The following is a 25,751-nucleotide window of genomic DNA, read 5'->3' on the forward strand; positions in this document are numbered from 1 at the left end:
TACAGAAGATCTATTTTTGGACATGTGCATTTTTAAGAAAAAAAAATTACCAATGAATACCCTTCATTCCTAGAAGCTGGAAGATAATAGTATTAGAATCATGTTCTATAATAGTATAAAGGGTTTGTGTAACATTTATTTATATACTATTCTGCATTTTATTCTTAGTATAAGAAAAAGAATATAAGAAAAAGAAATGTATGCATTGGAAGTAAATGAACATTTAATTAAACATGCTTCAAACTTCTCTGTTGAGAAGGTGATTCTCTTGACAGTGGGATTTAAGCCCTTGTCTCTCGCTGTATGGTTTTGGACATTGCCTTCTCGTTGTCAGCAAATGAGAAATTTCAGAGTAAACAGCTACAAGCAGGCTAATATTGTAGACAAACCCACTTGCTGCTGCAGCTCTTCTGTGTAACAGCTTCTGAGATATGATTAAAGTTGAAACCTAAATGGAGATAAAACAAATAGGCCTAAGCTAAGTCCAAAAGGTAAAGCAGAAGAGGTTTATTTATTTTGAGGTAATGAGATTACCGTTTAAATTGCATTTCATCTCATTATGGGACTGTTAACGTCTGCTACCTCTTTTTCTGACATTAAGTTGCCATATACTGCAGATTCCAGCTAATGACTTTTTGAGGGAGACATTTAGGACATTTCCTAGGAGAGGTTATACTCATTTTTTTACTGCAGGAAGAGATTGAATTTTTTTTTAACATACCAGTGAGTTAATTTATCTGATTAAGGATTAATTATGATAATACAGTCCCAGTGATTAGCTACCTTCAATGTAAAATTTGACTTCGTCTATGACAGATCTCGAGTTTAAATAGCTTGATAATCTTTGACCTGGTATTGACCTCAGATTTTGAAAGTACTTTTTTTGGCCACGGTGATGGCAAATTTGCGTAGGACCAAATTCTGCAACCTCAGTTCGTGCTGGTTTGCATTTTCTTTCAGTCAGTTTTTAATGTAAAGTGAATATTACTGTGTATGAAAGTATCATTCACCATGAAAATGGCCAAATCCCCGTATGCAACAAATGTTGTGTTGAAGAGCATTTTGCTCACAGATGAAAGCTGCTTGGTGGATATTTTTCTTTTTAAGTCTAAGAGAAGTAATCTTTTATACAATGAAATTCACAAAAACTAAACTGACCTTCTGGTAGTTTTTGTGGGAGTGAACCATGCAGCTTAAACACTTATTAATCCCTTTGTAAGTGATATGACAGAATTCTGTCACAACAGGTCGAAGCATGAAAGTAAATTAATGTTTATACCGGCTGAAACCATTCCTGCTTTCTTGATGAGTACTTCAGTATGGCAGACAGCTTTTCATATAAATAAAAATACATATCAAATAGTGGGACCTTTGAAATATTCTGACAAATCCAGTGGTTGCAGCAGAATGCCATGTGAAAGCATTGAACTGAATTTGGACATTATAGCCCAGATTCTGTTTTTTGAGAGAGCAGAGTTTCTGGTTTTTTGTAGTTTATATCTTTGCCTTTGGATTCACTCATAGATAATCATTCTGTAATAAAATGATTATCCATTAGTAAAGCTGAGGGAAACAAGAGAATGCTGAGGCAAAGCAAATTAGTTAATAACTCCAGCAACTTCTCTATTAAATGTCTAGAGAATTAAGCACTTGCTATTTAAAAACCCCAGAATATAACTACTTGAAATAAGAAGTGCATTTAAAGGCAAAAATGTCAAGGAGGAAACCTCTGTGTGAATATGACTCCATTTAAATGCATCCACTTTCGTATTTTGTAAATTCTAAACCACAATAAGTTGTGAAGGTTTCCTGCTTCATAATAGGAACTTGTGAAGGAGAAGCATTTATTTCTGCCTAGTGTATCTTAATGTGATCGATAAAAAATCCTGATAAGTGTAAGTCTTTTGTCTGGCCAGGATATAATAATGGATTAGGGAAGAAATATTCATGTTCTATTTAAGACTTTTTGGAAAGTGAAGTTGTTTTGGTTTGGTTTGAATTTAATGCTAATGGCAATGATAATGATATCCTTGGGGGTACTGAATCTATGTTTTTCAAGTTTGATCATTCTGTCTCAGATGGAATAGACTTTCATTTAACGATGTATAGGTAGCCCTGTGCGCTGAGTTGAGCAGATATGATGTCTAATTGAAAAGAACAGCTATGTGGCTGAGAGTAATGGAGATTAATTAATGTACTGTTATTGCTAGAGAATTGTTTGTGGTAAATTTTGCAGTTATTTTAAATACAATGGAAATATGAGGGATGGGATTATAATTGACTGTTTGAAGGATATCCCAGGTTATTTTCTCTCACTATTGCATTTTTCCTCCCTAATTTGTTCTTTTTCCAGACTAGATATTTCTTCCTGTACTTAGTTTTAGTAAATGGCTTAAATGTCAATGTGTAAATAAGTTTAATGCTGCTTTCAGTAAAATTTTCCCCTATATATACCAGGGCTGCCACTGCCTGGCCGAACAGGATTTGTTCAAGTAAGGATTTCAACAATAATACAGCAAAATCCTATTTAATATCCTTAAATTATTCTCTTATGTCAGTTTTGATTATAGTACAAGTACTACATAGTTTGAAACACGGGTACAATAATAATGTCCAATATTCATAAAGTATTAGAAATTTTCCATAATTAGCTCACTTCGTAATTTAAGAAATTAAGAGAGAAAAACAGTGGATTTTTTTCTTGAGCAAATTGTATGTAAAGGATGACTGCAGCAATATTAGTAAAAGGCAGGAAGCTATATCATTGCTAATCAATCTAGAGAGCTCTGTCTCTTACAGATGTCAATACAAAGTTAAGTGCTAAAATAATTGTAGTGTAGGCTTTCTCATAATTACTGTTGTTCATTTGGTGTGTTGTACAAAAAAGAAAAGAGGAATTTGCTTTGCAGTCAGCAGCCGCAAATCTCTAAGGAGAAGCAAAGAAGATAGCAGAAGGCTGATAGTCATCCATCATTCCTGACAATTTCACAGCCTAGAATAACTTGACAGAGACCCAGAACAAAATGTTGTTGAGAATTGAATGCTGCTAAGCTGAGTGAATTGACTTTCTGATGTCAAAGCAGGACCTGCTTGAAGTGGCTGATGATTTTCCTTTTCTGGTTTCAGAAACACTGATGTTAAAACTGCCTCGTGGTATGAATGCTCTGAGCAGATTTGGAAACTGGTTTTAAACTTTTCTTTTTTACAGACTTATAATTCTAGTCAAAAAGTGAGCGGGTTTGTATCGCATCCGCTATTAAAGAGGATTTAGTCTCTTGCTCCAGAAGGTCAGAAACAAGCACAAGGAATCAGAATTGATCATAATGAGTCTTGAAAAGAAATTTTTCAAGACCTGGCTCACATCATCACAATTTGTCTTTGGGGCTGCGCTGGTCACTCTTTTCCTAGCATTGGAAAGGTGGGCTCAGTTTGTCTCTGTGCAGAGCATGCGAATGGATTGACTGTATTTGAATCCCCATTTTTTATTCTTTGATTTTATATTAAAACATTTTTGCATTGTGTTTTGGATAGGTGCAAAATCTCTTCATTATAACATTAGAATGATGTTAAGTTGTTCCATAGTTTTTATTTAAGTAGCATCAATATACAAAGGAGATAATTTTCAAGCTATTTATTTAGAAAAAAACCCATGATATTGGAAATGTTCCTAAATTATTATAATTAGACATTTATTTACCAATAAATATTGCCAGTTTTATCTACTATTCAAAGACTAACTTTCTAAATTGCTTACAACCATTAAAATGCATGAAGAACACAAACTGCAGGGTTTAAATGGAAAGAGCTCTTGTTTTGTAAAAGACATGTTATACCTTAGAAGTGTAAAAGAAATGAAATGTAAATAGGATGTGTGGGCTAAGCATGCCATCACTGATCAATAATGCAAAAGGTTTAGCAGCTTTATTTGTAAACCTAACAACACAGATTAAGCCAGAATGGGCCCTTGTACTGTACACACAGGTATTTAAAGGTTAGAAACAAGGAATTTCATTAGTCTGGCAAATCCTCTGCTGTCATTCCCCAATCTCTTTGAATTATTTCCCAATGTATTCTCACATTTCTGTTGTGCCTCTTTTTTCCCCCCTCCCATTTTAATTAATGGATGTATTACTAGTACAGTGCTTCATTGATAATTTAACTCCACTATAAATTGGCATAAGGAACAGACATTTTCGAAGTGCTTTGATTCCCAGTAATGATATTATAGCAACTATCTTTATGTTAGTGTAGTTATAGCCAGTATAAAAAGGTTACAGTATGAAGCCTACTAGTCTACAACATTTTATCTACATTTCCAGGTTGCTTAAAATAAGAAATGTAAGATGCCTAATAAACTAAGGTATCGATCTCATATTTTATGACATTCCCTCCAACCTTAAAGCAGCACTGAGGGACTTAAACCTGAAAATTGCAAGCCAGTTTTATTGTATCTCTGTGCTAAAGCTAGAATAATAAAAACCAGCCAACATAGTGTGGTCCCTTCCTTATTCCACTCTCCTTTCTCTTCCCCTTGTTGCAAGAGGGGAAAAAAACAACCCTTAAACTTTTCAAAGAGTTAAACATATTAATAGAGAAAAAAAAATAAAAGGTAGACATTCTCCCATTTGAAATCTAGGACAATTGTATTCTACATCTGTCTAGAGGTCTTGCTTAATCAATGTAGTCTATCCAAGAAGAGGTTTCTAGGGATAAAATAACTGTCATTGTCACATACTCATCAAAAGTTGCTTCTTCAAATGATAACAGTCTCTCATTTATTCTGTTCTCTTTCAATAAATCACATATGAGACCTTCACTGAAGACAGTTTTCAATGAAGCTCTTGTATGCTGTTTACTGACAGTTGTGTTGCAGCTAGGAAGTTATACGTATTTCTGTGATGTAGAAACATGCAGGAATCTTTTTTTACAGGGGCAAAATTTGTAAAAGAATGGACCTACCTGAATTTTTCCATGGATGTCGAAAAAGAATATTTGACATTTTAATAATTCATTATTTTCATGTACTTTTTTAGTTTTAGGTTGTAAAACAGAAGTTTGTTTGTAGACTGCAGAGTTTCTACAAATGCGTTTCAAGTGATCTGAAGTTGTCATCTGTCTGACAAAGATATTTCATTTGAGATATTCATCATTTTGTGATGTTTGTGTTTTGTTTACACTGCTTCAGTAATTCACTTCTGGGATTAAAACTTGCTTTTGAGGTTTAGGCACACTGCTTGATGCCAAAAAAGCATCAGATTCTTCTATATTTGAAAGCTGTTGGGCCATCAAGAGATCAAAAGCTGCCAGAGTCAAACCTGAGATCTGCCATTATAAATAAGGCACTGACAATTCTTCTTGTGAGAGGTTGTCCCAGGGGTGAAAGAAAAAAAAAAAAGAACTGAACTGCCCTGTTTTTTTCATATGAAAAATCTGTATATGTAATGGCATATTTCTTTGGGAAAATTAGGTGTATATATATAATACAGTGAAGCATACTTGCAAGTCCTCATCCTTATGGGGGTCTTCAACCACCCCAACATCTGTTGCAGGGATGGGTACAGCCTGGCACAAGCAATCGAGGAGGTTCATCAGTTGTGTGGAAGCCAGCTTCCTTCTGCAAGTAATAGAGGAGTCGACAAGGAGAGGTGCTGTGCCTGACCTTGTGCTCACCAACAGGGAGGAGCTGGTTGGGAATGTGATGCTGCAGGGAAGCCTTGGCTACAGCGATCATGAGATGGTCGAGTTTGAGTTCCTCAGGGCAGTGAGAAGGGCAAACAGCAAGCTCACAACCCTGGACTTCAAGAGAGCAGACTTTGGTCTCTTCAGGAACCTGCTATGTAAGGTTCCATAGGATAAAGACTTATGGTCAGTGGGGTTGCTGGTTGATGTTCAAGAGTCATTTGCTCCAAGCTCAGCAGCATTGTGTCCCAATAAGAAGGAAATGGGCAAGAAGGCCAGGAGGCCTCCAAGATGAATAAGAAGCTGCTGAGAAAACTCAGAAGGAAAAAAGTTACAGAAGGTGGAAATGAGGACAGGTGGCCTGGGAGGAATACAGAGACACTGTCCTGGAAGGTAGTGATCAGGTCAGGAAAGATAAGGCCCACTTAGAATTATGTCTGGCCAGAGATACCAAGGATGACCAGGGGTAAGAGCTGCCCTGGTTTTGAACTATAATTTACTCTGCTAATCCTGCACTTACATGTAGAGAAGAAAATATTTTAGTAAACATTAAAACATCTTTTTAAATTTTACAGTTTCTCAGGTTTACATTTCATACAGATATAAAGGATCATGATTTTTTATCAATTCTAATAAGTAACACAGGTCTTCTCAGCAAATGTAAGTAACTACAGTAATTCAACATAGTTACCAGTGGTTATGTTTATAATAAAACAGTCTTCCTTTTCCCAGCTGCATTTTAGTGGGGTTTTTTAAATAATAAACATGCTGCTAATGTGATTAGAGCCCTGCAGCTATTTACAAAAGACTTCATATATGTTTATATATGAATGTCTTTCAATTTTTCTGCTTGTTTGCTGTTGGTAAGGACATAATGCAAAACTACTATAGTTATCACTTTAAAACTGAGCAATAAGCTCATCCAAGCAAATGTCTAGAACAATGTTATTTCAAACCGATCTATAAGAAAAGTTCAATAAAGAAAATGTTCCTTATATGTATAATTCAGCTTTATCTTTATTGATTTGTTCATATTTTTAATAGGTTTTAGAATTGTCAGTGTTCTAGTAAAATATCGTGTAATCTGGTTTATGGTTAGGGTAATAGAGTTACAAACTTGGACAAAATTTTAATCTCTCTTGCCAGATTGTTGTTTTTCTTATAGGCATGATTTTTTCAGTCAGTTGTTTGAGAAAGAAAAGTCTTAAAGCATGAACTGTTAGGAGCAATGTGACAAAAGTGATCTTTAAGGACCTTTACAATCCAAATCATTCTATGGTTCTATAAAAAGAGGGTACCTGACTGCCATACAGTTTTGGAAGATGGGTATATTTAGAAGAAAAAATTCTTCCTGGACACATTTTTATGTCAGTGTTTCATAAATGCTGCCACAGTTAGACAAACTGACAGTACCATTAAACTGCCTTTATATCCTTTAAATATAAAGAACGCAAAAGTGCTACTTGATGTGAATGGATTATTTATCTGCAGATGTTGATCTGAATGTTTAGTGTGGACAAGTTCTGCCTGTTGTGCTGTAATTATCACTTGAAGAAAAAAGGTCCCTGTTTTGAGGAGCCTTTGGTGGCATAGTTTGCACTTGGTTCTATCTCAGAGAACAAATGACTCAGCTTTCCCACTCTGGTATCTTAGCAGCTGGGGTGAGAGCATACGATTTAGGTTGCTTTGACTTATGCCAAGGAAATCCCTAATGATCCAGAACTAGGGCAGTGCTAAGCCATGTTTTTTACCCGCTTGGGACACACTGTGTGCTCCTCTTGCAGCTGACACCCAAAATTGGAATCACCGTTTTAGTTCTCACAAGTCATGTTTACAGCCTAAGTCTTCACTACTGGCATACCAAAAATTCCTGTTGAATTCAGTGTCAAATATGTAAAGAGGAGGACATGTAATGGGTATCGTCCCATGTAATATGTACCTGTGTTTTATTGACAACACTGACCCAATATTGTTGGAATCTTCTCATTACTTTTGAAGGTCATATTAGTATTTTTATTTATTTATTAGTATTTATTTATTTATATTTTATTTATTTATTCCACTTATCCCACTGCATACACTTCTATTGGTTCATACTTTCCTGCCTCCCCTGTGATAAGTGGGTTCCTTTCCCTTTCTGTACTTGCTAACCAAAGACTTTTGACTTTGTGATACATGGTTATAGGCTGGCTGTCGAAGCAGTGTTCATGATGTGGTAACTATAGGCTTAAGTAAAACCAAAGGAAAACTTGTCATATGCCTTGCAGTAAAAAAAACCCAAAATGTCGAAACTGCATTAGTGTTTTGGGAATCTGTGGTTGGAATTTAAACGGTGCTCTGGAAAACCAGCTGTGATTACTTCATCAGGAAACTGAAAAATGCCTGGTATTTTCGGTGGCAAATTTCTTTGCAAATATTTTGTGTATTCTGCTGCTAAGGTTTCAAAATTCTAGGAAATCTGAAAGGAATTAAATTTACATGTTTTTTCCAAAAAATCTCCTGAGTCATTTCCAATAGGAAAGAAAATCGAACAACACAATGTGTAAAAGATCTTTTTCAGCGTTATGGTTAATATTGAGATGTTGTATTAAAGTACTGTGTTATGAAGCAGTGTTATCAATTTTCTTGTTTCCCCAGAAGGGTTTTCAGAAACTTTGAGTATTCCATCAAACCAGCATATTAAAGAGTGCAGAATTTACCTGTTAAAATGCACAGAGAATTCATAGTAGCCTCATAGCTGCAGTCTGCTGTTACTGTTGCTTTGTAGAAGAACAAGCAACCATTTAGAGATGATGTTTTCTCTACCAGGAGGGTACTTTGAAGCAGATTTCTGCACTTCCTTCTGGAAGTGAGCTGAAGTAAAATCAAATCTGTAAGATATTGAAAGGGGCTTTGGTCATATACAATATGATTTCTTTAGAGAAGATGTTCAGCACTGTACTGTATTTATCTCTTTTTGGAGACTCATTTTTGGTGGAAAATTACCAGAATTTGTGCTGAGACTTGCTCAGAGTCTAGGCAATGTTTCTTATAACTTAATATAATGTAGTAGTTTCAGCAAAGTCCCATATACTCCCTAGTTCAAAGCCAATAAAGATGAGCGATCCATTTTCAAATTCCTTTTATTCATTCAGCATTTCAGATTGATTTACATAAACTAACAAAACAATATTACACTTAAAGTTGATCTGTAACAGTAATAAAAATGTTCCTGCATCCCAAAGCTGCAGAAACGTCACTTCCAATATGCACTGATCAGTTGCCAAGGATAAACTGTGCCTATGGGATTTTGGCAAATTCAGCTTCTTTTACCTATATTGCTAGACTGTCTTAAATCCTGAATCAGAAATCCACCCTTATTCAGGAAGGGTGTTTGCTTAACTTTCAGTCTCTGGAAACACTTCAAAGTGAGGCTAAATATTTATGTGTTTGAGAGCATTTCTGAATACAAATGTTCTTTTATCTGCATTTAAAGCTCAGTCAGGATGAGACATAAGTTTTACCAATGGCATCTGAAAATAGGAGGACCTGACTGGCTGCAGTTATACTGCATTCCCTAGTAATTATGCATTATCATTATTGACTATTTTTTTCCCCTCACTTTGGGGTTAGTGACAGGGAGGAATGACACCTGCGTTGTTCAAATGCAGCACAAGGCACATTGCTTTGAGACACTTAACTTTCTTATTGAAATCCTCCCAGTTCTTTTGTTTAGCTCTTCTGTTCATCACACTGCCAAAACATGTTTATTCACACACTGTGAATCGCCTTTGCAAACAGGCAGAGATCATCATTTGAATCTAACATTCAGCATTTCAGCTTTAGAATGGGATTTTCAAAGCTGGGAGGCCAATTCATATGTCCCCTTGCTATTATGGTTGGTTAAGGCAGTTCTGAGATCTTATTCAAAATGTCAAATAGGTAAAAAAATAGCAGGAACTAGATCAGATTTCCTTCTACTTATCCTTGGGTTTTCTTTTGAAGCACAACTTTGAATAGTCTCTTAGTATATCAGTTGGACACTTGTAGTAGAATCCAAGGGAGTGAAAATTGAAAATACAAGAAATAGTGCTGAAGTACTGTAGAAATCAGTTTTTTTTTTTTTTTCAAATCAATACCACAAGCTACTGGTTGTCAGTATTAAGATTCCAATGTACACTAACATATCGATTACATTTTCTTATAGAAATCAGTGAATTGTGGGAATATTGCAGTATTGCAAAAGGAGACAGCTAAGAGGAGCAGGTAAAAAAGAAAGTATTTTAACTCTACAAAATTAGAAGGGATTAGTAATTTTGCAGAAGAAAACAAGAGTGTACATGCTGCAACAATATCTTTTAGTTTCATGAAATTGATAACAGAGAGTCTATATTTTAGCACAAAACAAATTTAGGGTATGTTTTTCGTCAGCACTGCAGCTACTCCAGAAAGGATCCAATTCCAAACCTGTCTAAATATAAGGGAACAATATGGAAAACCCTTTTTCTATTATTATTCAGAGCCATGCTTGGAAGAACAGAGAAGGTTCAAAGGTTTCATTGTAATAGCAACCAAAACGCTTGAATTAAGAAGAAGAGAAAACCAAGGACCTCCATGAATAACCTGGACACAAAGCCCATCTGTGCTTAGTTACTGGAGAAGTAAATAAAGAGGTTTTGTACTTTGCAAAGCTATGATCCCAGTAACGTGACTAGGACTGCTGGCAGTAATAACTAGTGATTGTGCACATCAAAATGTCTTTGTTTTTGTAACCCATCAGAGAACACTGAGGCAAATATATTGGTGCTAGTTTTGAGCTCTCCCATATATCCTGTCTTTCATTCTATGTGTTATCATCCTCCTTTTCCCCCACAGGTTTTTCCCACGAGCTCCAGACAAACAATAGCTTTTAACTGTGAAAAATGGCAGCTGCAGAAATCCAAAGTAAACAATTGCTGGAAAAGCTTCATCCAAATCTCTCCCTTAGCAGGGCTTTCTTTATCTTCCTTTTGCTTCTCACAAGGACCTACACTTGAAAAGGGTTTTTTTTCATTCTCATCTTCCAGCCTGGGTATCAGATGGATTGCTGCCTTTGTGTTTGCATGCTATTTAAATTGTGATTATTACCTTCTGTGTTTTCAAGGGTTGAGCAGAATCATGATACATACAAATATCACTGCCACTCTCTCATTGTTAGAGCCACTCTCACCTACTCTCTCGCAGTATTTTTGTGAGAGTGTCAGTTTTCAGCACTCCACCTGCATGCTTTAAGCTTGAGTAATTATAGCTGTACATCACTTTGGTATCTGTCATAAATGTCTGATTTGTTGGTAAGTATATCTCTTGCTGGTAAGGGAGGCTTTAATTCTGGATCAGAGGCTGTACATTATGAAGGACCCAGAAAAGCAGACTTTATAGGGAAAAAAAGAACAGGTGAGTAGGGTGCTCTTATATGAACTTAGTGCTTCATTCTCTGGTCTTCAGTGGCACACCTTATACCAATGCTCATAAACAGATTTTTTTTTTCTTTACAGTGATTCCCTATAACAGTGTTGTGGAGATTTTTCCTGGCCCTTTTCTTTTTCCCCAGATTGATCTCATTGTTTACAGGCCTCCGGTGGGCTCTGCACCATGAACAGGATTAGGGCCAGAAAACATATCCTTGATAGCATTGTCTTTTGGAACCATTAAGAACAGGTAATTATTAGAACTGTTTGAAAAACTACTAAACTTGGTAGCATTTCTTCTCTGGCTAAATAATTTCTATTAGGGAAAGGAAAACATCTTTTCAGCTGCTTCCTCTTGAGGGATGTAAGATATCCGCAAATTTTGCTCACCCGTTCCAGAACAGCCAGCTGTTACTATCCACCTGCAGCCATAATACTGATTGAAAAGAAGATAGAACCTAAACATGGATAGCTTCTGTAATTATGTCAAAAGAGTTTAATACATGACACTACTCCAAATGTCATCTGGCAATGGCTGTAACAGGCATGGAATATATTAGGAAATAATTTAGCTAGTTAAGACAGTCTCAGTGAAAGACCATGCACTGCTTTCTTATTTTATATTTCAACTGATTCCTGAAAATATTACCCATGTATATGGAGAAAGTCAATGGCAAGACCAACAGGCAAGACACCCATCAAACATCAAATAAAAGGTTGCTCACATATTCCTGTGGCTCTGCAGTTTCATAGCAATATAACTAGAAGTGGCTCTTTTGCCAAAGACCATATATATGAAAATGTAGGGAACAGAAAATGAAAGTGCCTTTTTTCTGAGCTGTTTAAATAAAGATGCCTTTTTTTTTTATTTTTTCCCCAAATAATTTGACCTTTTGCTACAAAGAATAGAAAAAGTTTGGCAAGAAGTTTTCAGCTTCAAACCTATTTTAAATACCTCTGTAGCCTAGTTATATGCCCAGTTTCCTGGTTTCAGCTGGGCTAGAGTAAATTTTCTTCCTAGTAGCTTCTGCAGTGCTGGGTTTTGGTTTTACTCTGAGAACAATGCTGATAACACACTGATGTTTTAGTTGTTGCTAAGTAGCCCTTACCCTAGTCAAGGACTTTTCAGTCTCTCGTGCTCTGCCAGTGAGGAGGGGCACAAGAAGCCAGGAGAAAGCAGAGATAGGACACCTGACCCAAACTGTCCAAAGGGGCATTCCATACCATAGAGCATCATGAAGCGTATATAAACAAGGGGGAGTTAGCTGGGAAGGGGGATGATAGCTGCTTGGAAATGGGCCAGGTATTGGTCAGTGGGTGGTGAGCAGTAGTGTTGTTCATCACTTGTGTTTATTGTTTTTTTTTTCCTTTCACCTTTTAGTTTTATATGTCTCCTGGTTATTTCCATTATTATTCCTGTTATCATTATAATTATCATCATCATTGTTATATTGTAATCTATTTTAGTTTTAAAACTGTCATTTACATTCTTTCAATTCTCTTCCCCATTCTGCTCAGCAGGGGAGTGAATGGCTTTGTGGTACTTAGTTGCTGTTAAGTTAAAAGAAGGCATCCTGTCAGGACCCTTATTATTCTCTTTTTAATGAATCAACACAATACAGTATATGCTTGTGACACACTTGAAGTTCTCTTTGAGATTTTGGCCCAAGAGAGATGTTCCATGCTTTCTTGGGAATAACTCATGGCACTGCTGGCTTTCTAAATGGCCATTTTTGAGTTTTCAGTTGAAGGCTTCAGATTATTGATGCTCAGATGAAAAGTAAAATCTTTAAACAGAAAGTGGGCTTCCGATGACATGGGAGGGTGTACCACAACAGATTCTCTATTTTTACAAGAAAATTGGAGTGATTCTTGCCCTCACAATGTTTAAGTCCAACAGGTCATGCACAGAAGTCAGCTGCCGATCAATCCACAGCAATGACCGTGAAGAAGGCATAGTAATTCTTCTATAAATCCTCTTGAAAGCTTTCTGCTGGAAGGAGGCCTTCCCTGCAGTATGTAGCTCCCCTGCTCCAGATCTAAGTGAGATAACAATGATTTTGCTCGTGAAATTCCAAATGCGAAACACTCCGTTACATAGGTGTTACATCTCCTGTGGGACTGTGCTTAAGCGTGTTGGTTTGGAGGCAGAGAAAGAACTGCCAGAAAGGACAGATAAGCAGGGCAAATGGCTAAATTGGTTATTATTTAAGAAGTATTTTTGTCATTAAGATATCGTTATGCCCCATTAACTGAAAAACACTAATGCAGCTTATGGGTGCAGAGCTAGCATGAATATCTCAAATACACAGATAAATACCATGATAAATGCTAAGCTCATTTTATAGTTGGCATAGCAATGTATTGGAGGTCTTTCTGTACTGAAATCCTTCGAGTCTTATTTTAACGTTGCTCTTTGTAACAGCCCAGCTTTTTGCATTTCTCGGTTTTAAGTAACTAAATGAAGAGCTCTACCAAGGGAAAACTGATCCTATAATACACAACCTGCAGCCCATTTTCTGCATCACTTTCCTAAGACTTTGTTACCTTGGAAGACTTGACAATTTCCAATTAACAAGATGCAGGTGCAGCTGATTAGTGAGCCTGGTGGAGCTCTGGATGGTCCTTCACATCCTCCCTCAGTAGGTGAGGGTTTACTTTCCCCTCCTGGGCATCACCAGGGTTTGAAACCTCCTTAGCAGAAGGGAAGGTAAAATGCTATCAGTATCAAAAACGTCTCCATTTGAAAGGACATGTTTTCCTACAAAGTAAAATAGAAAGTATCGTTATATTTAAAAATGTTGGCAGTAATGAATGATTTAAATTTTCAAAGGTCAGAAAAATGTAAGTTTTCATTGGGGATTTTGCACAGCCCTGACTCATATTACTTGTCTTCTTCAGCATTGATAACAGTTGCAGGTGACACTTTTTTCCTCTCCAGTTTGAAGTCCCTCCAGTATAATTCATTTTTGTATAGCTTTGTATAAGGTGCTTTGTCAGAAAAGATCCCAAAGACCTTCTGACACATCAAAATGCAGTGCTTCACCATGAGAAGGCAGCAATCCCATGTTGCCAGTTTTTGACATTCAGAAATGGTGACTTAAAATCTCACAAGTTGTGGGGTGGGCTTGAGAAGTTGTTTCTTTGTGTTGTCTGTTGTTTGTTTGGGTTGGGTTTTTTTTCCCCTTTCTATTTTCTCTAATGGAATGCTATTCTGAAGTAGATCTGCCCTTTAAAGGGATGAAAAGTTACATTTATAAAAGATTTTAGAAGAAGGAGGTAAGGAAAGGATAATATAACCAAGAGTTTTGCCAGTGCACCAGCTCACAAAAAGGTGCAGGTTTCAGGAGTTCACAAACCACTGTAGTATCTAAAGAATCAGCAAGAGATGAAACCAACACATCAAGCAGTGGAAGCAAAGCAAAGCACCATGGTATCCCAGGCCTTTGGATCTCTGATGCTCATTCAGAGCACAAAAGCTCAGACTTAATTTCAACTGAAAGGCCTCAACATTGCTACTTAGTGACCAGTCCTCTTATTGCGGTTGGTTAAATTGTGAAATTGTTTCTGCCTGACTTCAAACAATTGGTCCTCAGGTACTTTATCAGCTCATAGTGAAGTTTGTGTCATACTTGTCGCAGGCAGCAGTGTCCACTGCATTTACAATATTATGCTATTACTTTAATATATAATTGTTAATATTTAATATGTGTACACTACATCAATATTAAGGATGCCGACACTTCCTACTGCAAACCCTATTTTCAGTTAGTTATAACTTTTCATACTTAGTGATTTGACACAAAATTTTCTGTGCCAGGTGTCTGCCTCAGGCAGAACTGTGTGGTGTTCTTCGGTTTGTTTGTTGGGTTTTTTTGTGTCTTTTAATGTCAGTCAAGGCAGCTCAGCTATTCCTGAGAAGTTGTCTAGGGAAAACCATGCAAAATAAACCTGGCAGTCTTTTTGAAAGGCCCTGGTGTGTCCTTAAGCTGGGGGAAGGCACTTAACCTTTGGCAAAGGTGTGGCTTTTCTTTTGGATATATGTGCTTCAGTTGGTAGGTTCAGGTGGAAAACTTGCCAGAATGTGGGTGAACAATGAATGTTTAAGGGATCAGAGTTCACCCTGTGCTCACACGGACCCATTGGAATATGATATCCAGCTCCATTCCAAAACCATCCTGATGTGTGCTTGCCCCAAAAGGGCTATTGGCTCCTTCTAGCCCCAGTCAGGCTGCTGCAGATTTCTGGTAATAAGATGAATTGTGTGACACATTTAAGCCATTTTTTCCCCTTATGTTCAAGGTTCATCTTTATCTTGCTCATGCTAAAACCACTGAGCATCCCTTAACATCTGTTTGTGTTTTTAATTCGAGAAGTAAGTTTGCAAAGGTCTATTGGGAAAAGCAGACTTAATCAGTAAATTTTAAGTCTAAAGGCAGGACCAAGCCTTTCCTCACTTTTCTCTCTTAATGATTTTAGCAGCAAGATACTTCCAAATGCATACTTACTGCACATTTGGAAAGAAAGCATCTTCCATCTTCTCTCAGAAGGCAGAATATCCCTGCCTTGTCTCATGTTCCCCAACATGCAGTCTACGCATGGAGTCTGAGTCTGCAGCAGTCGTCTTACTCCATAGGAGGAATCATAGAATCGTAGAATGATTAGAGTTGGAAGGGACCTTAAAGATCATCTAGTTCCAAGCCACAATGCATACTTGTGCACCAACACCCCCCTTCCCCCCCCCTCTCCAGCCCCAGAATTGTTTTACTTGGTGATGTACCAAGAGGCTGTTTTACACCATCTCTCTTCCACTGATCCAGATCAGTTTGTCAGAATAATGCAGTAGATTGATAATGTACCGTAACTGAAGTGAAATCACACAATTATCATTTCTGGTACAGCATCAGTTTGAATATTGCTTCTTTTATTGCTATTCATACCCTACAAAATGAATACAAGTATTTTTATTGGAAAGATTTCTGCCATTTTTCTCTGGATTGATGCTCTGGAGACCAGAGCAATTTCTAGGGAATTTGTAAGTGCATTGCATCTAGTTTTATTTTCTTGACTTGGCACTACTTTAAAAAAATAAAGTTGCTAGGTTTTTTTTCATTTTTGAATATCTGAATTATATTGCTTATAAAATGCCACCCATTGCACATCTCTAGAATTCATAAACCCATACGCAATAGTGATAATTTTCTTACGGAAACATGTTTTCATGTGCACAGTGTATATCTAGTTATATTCCTCTTTATGGTGTATAACTGGTGTGTTAGAGAATGTCAGTAGAGTCCAAAATTAGACCAAAAATGAGATTCGTTCAGCAAAACCTTGATGCTGTATCACAACCTTTTTATTATAGCCTTCAGTTCAAAGATGTTTGCATACATTATTGAGCAAGCTGCATATTTTCCTGGCTAAGGTGTGTATACTGTAGTCATTACATTTTTGCACACTCCACTGGGTGAGGTGCATGGACTGCTTTAACTATCACCAGGAATACTTGACTGAGTTCAGCTGCTTACTTGAGTGCTTCAGTTTGTGTACGTTATTACTTCAGTGGTGTATGTTGATAAAGGTCTGTTCTCTGCTGTTAAATTTTTGGTTCTGCCAATCGAGCTCTGTTCCATGCTGAGAGAACTGCACGCATTGCTAACTGCTTGCTCCGTGCTGAACAGGAGTGGTAGAAATGTTATAATCTGCACTGTGTTGTTAAATGAGCTGCATATTTTTGTTTTTATATACGTTGCTTACCCAGTTGTGTACATTTGCCCAGCTCATTATACAAAATAAGCTTGATTGGAATAAGAACATTCTCTACCAGCTGTCTGCTCTGAGTCAGTATGTAACAAAATTAGCAACTTTCTCTTTCCAACAGTGACATGATTGCATCCAAAGTTTAAGGCAATTGGTTCGGAGATCTTGTTTGTTTCATTTGCTCCATGCAAACATCAAGATTAACAAACCAATTTGTTGCAACTTAATTTGTTTTCACAAATATGAACAGAGTTAAGTAACAGAGGAGAAACTCAGCATTTTAATACAGGAAAATGTTTCCATGTAGAGTGGGGAATAGAGAGACCTAAATATCATTATCTTAGCTTTGAGCCATACATTGTAAAGACAAGAAGATGGAAAATAACTAGAGGTCTCCCAAGATGGATATTTCATCAGAGAAGCAGTATCCTAAATACTTAAAATTACAAATGCCACATTTTGTAAATGAAATGCATGGCTCCAGCAAGAGCTGCAAAAATAAGCTCAACTCATGACCATTAGAAATCTCAAGATGCTGCAACAGACAAAATTAATGAAAACTCATGTATAGGGATATGTAGTTTGCTCATTAGCTTTGGTATGAAATTGAGTTAACATCATTAACGAAGTGTTTTTCTAACTGGCTAGGTTTTGAGTCCGTTTCAGTAAAACCTGCAGCTTATTCTTAGATTTTGTTTTGGCTAATTTACAGATTTTGCAGACAGAGCAGCTTCTGCTTCCATTTACAAACTCTTCAGCACTACCTCACCTCAGAAAAGCTTTAGTTTTTCTTGAGTACAGAGATAATTAGGTAGATGCTTTACCTGGATTCCTATCTGCCCCACCTAGGAATGTAAACGTGCATGGCTCCTGTTGTAAGTGTCCCACTGCTGATTGCTATCACTTTAATGTTCTAAATCACTCCTGTCTGAGCAGACTGCCTGGAAGGTCCAGATTTGTTTTTGCAAATTTTACATATGAAAGCTTAATTGATCTGACTGTTTTAGTCAGAATTGTCTGATTTCAGACAGTTGCTGTTTAATTCTCAGATTTCTCAGGGACCATTATTCAAGAGTGTAAACAGTGCAATAGTTTGTTCTAAAAACAAATGTGTGACTACTTAGGGTATTAGGCCACTATTTTTAGTGGTCTGTCTTCACTGACATCTCTGAAAAAAGAAATGTAAAGAGACAGGTAAAAATTGAATATATTACTGTATCCTGTATATTAGATCAAAATTAAGCTAGTCTTCACATTTTGGTTTGATGTGTGCATTAAAGTTGGTTATCAAAAAATATGACAAACCAGGTATACTGGATTTAAAGTCTGCAAAGTAAATGTGCTATATGAGATGTGCTAAATCCAACCTAGACTTTCTTAAGAGAAGCAGAATAAGTAATTTTGCATAAAATGACTTAGAGCAGACAGATGGTGAGGAAGAAGGTTTTGTCTCTGTTTTCTCTTTTCTTCACTCAGCATGAATTTACTTTCAGTACCAGGCCGTTACCAGCAAAGATCTAGATTTTGCTTTTCCTTTGAACTGATAAATATCAGCTAGTTTTCCCAAAGCTATTAGTATAAACTGAGAGCAGAATTTGACTCTTTTCTTCTTCTCTATCATATTCAAATGAATGATGGCTCTGTGCAGTTTCTACTTTGTAGGTATCCTGCACAGATTTGCAGAGGAAAATTCTTCCTTTTGCAGAGGGAAGTGAAGAAAAATACTCCTTTCTCTGGGGAAAGAAAATGAGAAAACTTGTTTCTCCTGCTGCTATGCAGGTTGAGGGATCAAGTGCAACCTCAGTAAATTTGCAGATACTGTTAATCTGCTGGAGGGTAGGAAGACTTTACAGAGGGATGTTGTGCCAGGATTGGTTCAGATTTGATATTGGGAAAAATTTCTTCACTAAAAGGGTTGTCAGGTATTGGAACAGGCTTCCTAGGGAAGTGGTTGAGTCACCATCCCTGGAGGTATTTAAAAGATGTATAAATGTGGTGCTTGGGGACAACATTTAGTGGTGGATTTAGCAGTGCTGGAGTAATGATTAAACTTGATGATCTTAAAGTTATTTTCCAACCTAAATGATTTTATGATTCTGTTGTATGATTCTATGAAGCAGCTGAAAGCTTTTAATGAGATCTGCTACCCTGTCTATCCCAGCTTTCCATCAACCTCTCTAACAGTAGATGCAACAAACCGGGCTTGCTTTTCTGTTTTAGATCTGAGTAACCTACTTTATTGTATGGCTTAGAATACTTACTGAAAAACCAGCATACTATATTATAGAAGCATAGAATCGTAGAATAGTTAGGATTGGAAAGGACCTGAAGATCATCCAGTTCCAACCCTCCTGCCATGGGCAGGGACACCTCACACTAAACCATATCACCCAAGGCTTCATCCAACCTGGTCTTGAACACTGCCAGAGATGGAGCATTCACAACCTCCCCATTCACTGCAGTGTAAAGCGATATGGACTTCTAAAATACTAGGAACAGACAGAATACCCATTATCTGAGATCTGTGGAAAGTAACACTAATTGATAAGATACATAAGTATTCCATATATTTTCTGTGTTATTTTTATGCAGCTGGTATATACAGTCTCATATAAACTCTTTCGTAATTTGTAACTGACCTCTCTCTCTTTTTTTTCCTGCAGAGAGTAATTTTCAATGTTGTCAACTTCAGTAAAACAAAAAGCCTCTATAGAGATGGGATGGCTCCAATGGTGAAATCCACAAGCAGACCAAAATGGTAAGTCATCCTTTAAAAAATTTACTTAGTGAGATAAAAGTGTTTTAACTGCCAGTTTCTTGTAGTGAAAACTTTATGGGTTAGGTGCATGCTTTTGTAACAGTAGGAGAGAACTATGCAAGAGCAGTGCTGTGAAGACAGGTTCTCTTTGGAGCAGATGAACAGCAGGAACTCTGGAGACCCATTCCAGTCTTGCTGTGATGGTATGTTGTAGTGCCTTGGTTCAAATGATGTGATTGAAGCAATGTCTATTCAAGCAAACTTAGCAGTCAGGGCATGGGGCAACTTACTTTTCAGTGACATCCTCACCGTACAACTGTTAAGACAGTCCCTGGCCCAGTTTTGGCCTGTCTTAGCTTGCAGTCTCCCAGACAAAGCCTGCAAGCAATGTGGGAGATGGACTGGGCCTGGACTGGCTCTGAAAAGCTGTTTGGATTTGTTCTCCCTGTTTTGGATGACGTTAGTTTAGTGGAAGAATGTGGACGCTGCCTTTCTGAGTTGAGCTTGTGAAGAAGCACTCTGCTGCCTGCTTTATCCAAGGAAGAAGGCTGAACAATCTGGTCATAAGCTACTCAATATATACAACTCAGAAAGTCATGCACATATGAAACACATGAATACCCATATAGATGGTACATTTTCTCAAAGTGAATGTAATGAAACGTGCACTGTGAATAATAATACATAAATCTAAGGTGTCCTAATGCATGCAAGACTCCCAAGAATTATGTGATTTGCCTTTAGCTAGGAGTCTTGTTTGAATATAGATAGTGAGGTTAGGCTGTAAGTGTACAGTAATGTATTCTTGTAAGCCTTTACACCTGCTCCTTTTTATTGGTTAATTAGTAATACATTTGATGAAGCTGCACATTACCTCAACATTATAAATATATCTTTCTTAAAAACTTCTACTGTCACAAAACTTTAACCCCCAAGACGTTAACTTCTGGTGGTCATAACATCGTGGTTACTGTATGGGTTCCTCTTCGTTTGACCAACAGAATGCCTATTTGTTTATCTGGATGGTAAGGTCTTATGGACAGAAGAGTTGTCTGAGAGTACAGTTAGTGGATGGAGTCAATTCCAGCTCAATAGAAACATGTAATAACATTGAAAATTAATTAAAAAAATCCATTGTGTTTAGTGTTTTTTTTTTTGTAGCAAAAGTCTTGTTAATTGTGTTTACTATTTAACTTCAGAACAATCATTGGGGGCTTTTCAGGGCCACATTCATCAAGCATACTTTAATAATCTTTCAAAACCTTTTCCTTCTCTCACTGGGGTCTGGTATTTGCAGCTAAGTATATTGTGTGTAAGTTTATCTATAAATCAGATATTGCTTTCATACAAATTTTATGCCTTACTTTGGTTTCAAATTAAAGTGTAAATCTTACAAAACAATGTAAAATAGGCTTTTCTAGAACGTATAGGCTCCTTCACTATTTTTAAAACAGATTTCTGTTCCATTTCCCTGGAGATCTATTTATTTTTGTGTTTTATATTTTTAGGGGATGTATTTTGCTCCATGAAAGTGAGGAATGAATAACATTGCCTGGAGCGAGGCACAGTGTAGGCAGCAGGTGCTGAGCAGCTTCCTTGTACAGGGCTACTACCATACTTTAATACTGTTTCAGAAATTCTAGCTCTAATGTTTTTCTTTAAAAAGATCATTTTATGCTATTTTTATTCTTTTTTTTTTCTAATAGTGTGTGTGTGAAAACATCTTGCTGTACTTTGAAAGTGCTCATTAATTCATACCCTTATCAGGGACCTTAGTGATATTGGGGTCTTCTCAGTATAAATTTTTGTCTTGATGTTAATAGGAGTTATCCATGCATTTTCCAGGTGGGAAAACACATAATTATTTTTGGGTATATGCTTTCTATTAGAGCTGTCTTCCCTTCGGATTGTGCCTTTTACAGTTACCTCTGTATCTGTTTCCATGGCATTCTACTGAAACCTGTAAACAAAATTTTCTCTTTCTCTGTTTGCTGAAATAGTATTTACTAGTACTTGCAGGTGCTAATACAGCATACAGGTAACTGTGGTCCTTGAACATGAACAGGGCAATATCTAGCTGCATTGATTTGATCCCATTTGATGCTTTGTGTATATTAGTCTTGTAAGCAATACTGAATCATTCTATGCTGTGAAAGTGCTGAGGTTTACATGAGGGTACATAGGATACAGAACTATGGAAGGAAGCCACTGGAACTCTCCACCTTATATTAAGATTGTAAGTCAGCATAGCAGGTGAGTTGATGTAATAGAATTAAACGAGAAAATGATATATTAATGACAAAAAAGATGAAGAAACACAAAAGATTTTAAAATCAAGTTAAAAGGAAGATTACCAGAAGCCATGCTCTCCAGATATTCTGTTACAGTGCTCAGTGTTTCATCTCTGAATTATTTTGTACCAAATACTTGAGGAATTCATCGCTATTGTGCCTGCCTGTGGTGGCACGTGATCCATACTGAAATTCTCCCAATTTCCTCTAGCCAAGCTGATAGAAGCAATGCTATATCACACATAGCTATTCCACTCCCCTTTTTATATAACCAGGTTTTGAGTTTAGGGCGATAAGCTATTTTCCTTTTTGCATACAAGAGATGTAGCTACGTTATTACTTTTAAGAACAGATACTCAAGCCCAGATTAGGCCCTTTTGATTTAAATGAGAAAGTTCCCTCTGTATCCAGGATAGAATTTGACCATATTTCTCACAAAATCTTGCATATCAAAAGTAGATTGGCCTCCAGAGACTGTGAATTTTAATGTTTGTTTTGAATGTGGTTATGCAAACATGGCTCCGAGCTTTGCAACGTTTTGTGAGTTTGATTCTTGACTCTGGAACAAATCACTGCCAAGTGCTCTTGAAGTAGAGAGTGTGTCAAATACAGATCAACGTTTTTGACCTGTATTCTCTTGCCCTGTGGGGTAAGATCTTTAAATGCAGTCAGCATCAAGGTTCAGCTCAGTGTTACTGATGTAAATGGAGTATATCACTGTCATCAAAGCTCACTATGTGGACACAGATGTTCTGGTGTTGACATATTCTTCTTTTTTGAAGTAAGGCCAAATATTTCCAGTAATGAGCTCTAAAAAAGAGGAAGCAGTATGCTGAAGAATGAGGAAAAAACAGGTTTCATGGTAGAGAAAATATTATGCTTTGAAAACAAAACCCCCAGAAAAATAAATTCTGATTAAAATTTTATCCTATATTTTCCCCGTATATGGTCATCGATTTACTGTGTATTCGTTCTGAGAGGGATAGAGTCAGAAGAACTAAGTAGGTTAAGTTCCAAATCCCTCTCCCCATTTTCTGTGTTTTTTTTGTGGACAAGCTATGTTGACACTAAATAATGTGGGGTTGTGTCAGTTGCATCAGTCAGATTTCACTGCGATGAATCACAGCTCAGATGTAGAAATGCAGCATTGTGTCACACCATGTTACATCAGCTGCTTTTCATAGCAAAGTGGTCAAAATATATGGCACCCATATTTCAAAGTATGGGCTGCATTTTTGCTTAAAGTTAGCTGGTTGGTTAAAAGTATTATACCCAGATTTCTGAGAACTGGTGGGCTTTTCCATAATTACTACAAGTATAAAAACATTATGAATACCATAGAGACCTGTTCTCTTTTGCCTGGGTCTGTTTGCTTTGTTTTGTGGAGGTGAAGAATTGGAAGGGAGATTGATTTGTGGAAATTGAACTTTTGCTGTGCTGATGCAGTTTCTGCTGTAATCTTATTTTTCTTTGCTGCTTCATTTAAGTTCAACCTAATTTTGCTGCAGTTCCTTAATCACGATTTCACACTAAAAGCTCTGTCTTTGGAAGGTGTTGGTAGAGCCTACCATGTAGGCATGGCAATGGAAGACCATTTAAGCACATATACCATACTATTATATTGATTGCAGGAAGTTTTGCAAGTTTCTCAAAGTGAAATAGAAGAGTGAGTTGTTTGAGAGGCAGCAGATTTTCCAAATGATGAAGTGAGCAAATATTCCCTTTGGGCAGAGAACAGCTATAAGTCTTGATTATTCAGTGTGAGCATTGCCTCATTGGGGACATTAGTTTTTCAAATTGTGCTAATCTTTTAAAAGTAACAACTGGCCACTCATCACCTTAGGTATTTCAGCAAGATCATGTGCAAAACTCTAATTAGTATTTATAGAACAGCAACTCCTCCCAGTAGAATAGTAGCGCTAGCTGGCAAATATCTGCTTGACACCTGTTAAGTCTTCAGACATCCATTGTATTTTATTCTGCATTTCAAATGAGCGGAGAGCAGTAGGTGAAGTCCCCATAATTAAGGGATAAAGGATAATAAATAACATGGTTTTTGAGTGGATGAGCACAAGGTTAAAGGCTGTTCTGCAGTTGCGATGCTGTGTTTCAGGAAATGTTTCTTTGTAAGTAATAAGGCTAGCTAAAATATTACAGAGCCTTCAACTTATGAGAGAGGATTTATGTCTAGATTTACATGTGTTTTGTTTATAATGTCAGATTTCAATCTGCTTCTTGGCAAAGCAGCTACTTTCTTCCCTGTCTTTTATCTCACTCAGCATTGATGGGTTTTAGCTGGATAGCTGCCTTTCCCAGCAAGCCCTCCACTACCTCTGTTGCTATAACATCTACTGTTAAATACTCACAACACATTGCTTCTGAAGCATTTTTCTTTTCCAGTAAACCTGGGAGTACAGGAAAACTTCTAGGTAATTAATTCAGATTTGAATCTATATGTATCTTGGTAAATATTGTCATAATGAGGATTTTTGGTAGACATTGAGAAAAGCAATGTAAGTTTTATGAACAATACTCCCATATGTTCCATTCATCAGAAGGGGACAAGACTGAGAAAATCTGAATTTTGAGTAGCTAAAATGTGTTGATTCTTGCCAAGTTTCTTTAACATTTGTGTCTACAATGCAGTGTTACAATCACTATCATGTCTACCAGGCTGCATTATACATTCAGAGTCTTTCAGCAGCATTTTTAGTATGTATTTATATATCTTTAGCCATAAGATAAGCTGTTTGTGAAATGAGCTGTCATTTGTGGTGAAACAGTTTGAGAATAAAGCACTAAATATATATATAGCTTGCTAATCTGAAAGACTAGAATTGCTTACTGTAAAATAAATAGTGGGATAGGAGTAGTGATAACATAACCTGAATTTTGGTACAGAAGATGAACAAGCTGTTATCGTTACCTGATTCCTTCCTTGGCCTATTTTACAACTTTGGCTACTCTCTGAAGTTTGTTCCTTTGCCAGTTTTATAATGTAATATGTACTTGTTCTGGCTTTCCTGAGGGATCTGCTGAAAATGCTTTTGGAGATTCGGAAATATTTCTCATGGCACAGGTACGTCTCGATGCAGTCTTTGCCAGCTGCAGATCTGGCTCCTCAGAGCTGCTCCATTCCTTGTGCTAGTACCACTCTGCGTAGGATCACCAGGCTGTGAGCTGCCCAGATTAAAAGGCAACTTTCAAGGAAGACAAGGAGGATTTAGTCCTGGTCTGGTTCACCACGCAGATCCAAAACCAGCTGTATAGGTCCAAGTGCAAGAGCAGTGAGGGAGCTGTGAGGAAGTGGCTGGAGCAGGGGCAAGGGGATGAGAATAGCAGCTGCTAGGAAAATGCCTAGAGAATTGTCTATGGAACCATAGCCTCCATTGCAATAACTCATAGCATTTTATTTGGAGAAAATAGAGAGAAAGACATTGCAGTATTGACCTTTTAAAATCTCACACTGAGGGATAAACAGGAGTAGTTTTGTCTTGGTCTTAACTGTAGCTCTTTGGAAGAAAACAAGATGATTTTAAACAGTTTTAAGGTTAGTATCTATATGAAAGTAAAATAACTGCCTCTGAAGTCAATCCCTGGATAAATTAATGTTTGTGTGAATCGTCTGAAATAAGAAAAGAAACAGACCTAGCCATTCTTCAAACCCATAAAAGAAATGCACTCTCTTCCCCTTTCCCAGTCCAGCAAAGGTAGTTATTCTTGGGAATATAAAGTAGGTTACATATCACTCTTACCAGCACAGTTTTTGCAGAAATAGAGGAGAAGTTATATTCTGCTGACACAAAGTATGAATCAGATCCCAAAACTAATGTGTTT

The 25,751-nt window shown here is 37.0% G+C and overlaps 1 protein-coding gene across 1 annotated transcript in view; it reads left to right on the forward strand.

Annotated features, from left to right (window-relative positions):
- The window catches only part of AGBL4 (AGBL carboxypeptidase 4), a 952,894-nt gene that overhangs the window by 219,157 nt on the left and 707,986 nt on the right, over window positions 1-25,751 (forward strand). Inside the window, exon 4 of the mRNA XM_034063537.1 lies at window positions 19,529-19,623. Within this exon, the coding sequence (XP_033919428.1) occupies window positions 19,529-19,623 (95 nt within the window). The remainder of the gene's footprint in view (window positions 1-19,528; window positions 19,624-25,751) is intronic.

Source organism: Melopsittacus undulatus, chromosome 6 (assembly GCF_012275295.1).
Source record: "Melopsittacus undulatus isolate bMelUnd1 chromosome 6, bMelUnd1.mat.Z, whole genome shotgun sequence".
In the NCBI taxonomy this organism is placed as follows: domain Eukaryota; kingdom Metazoa; phylum Chordata; class Aves; order Psittaciformes; family Psittaculidae; genus Melopsittacus; species Melopsittacus undulatus.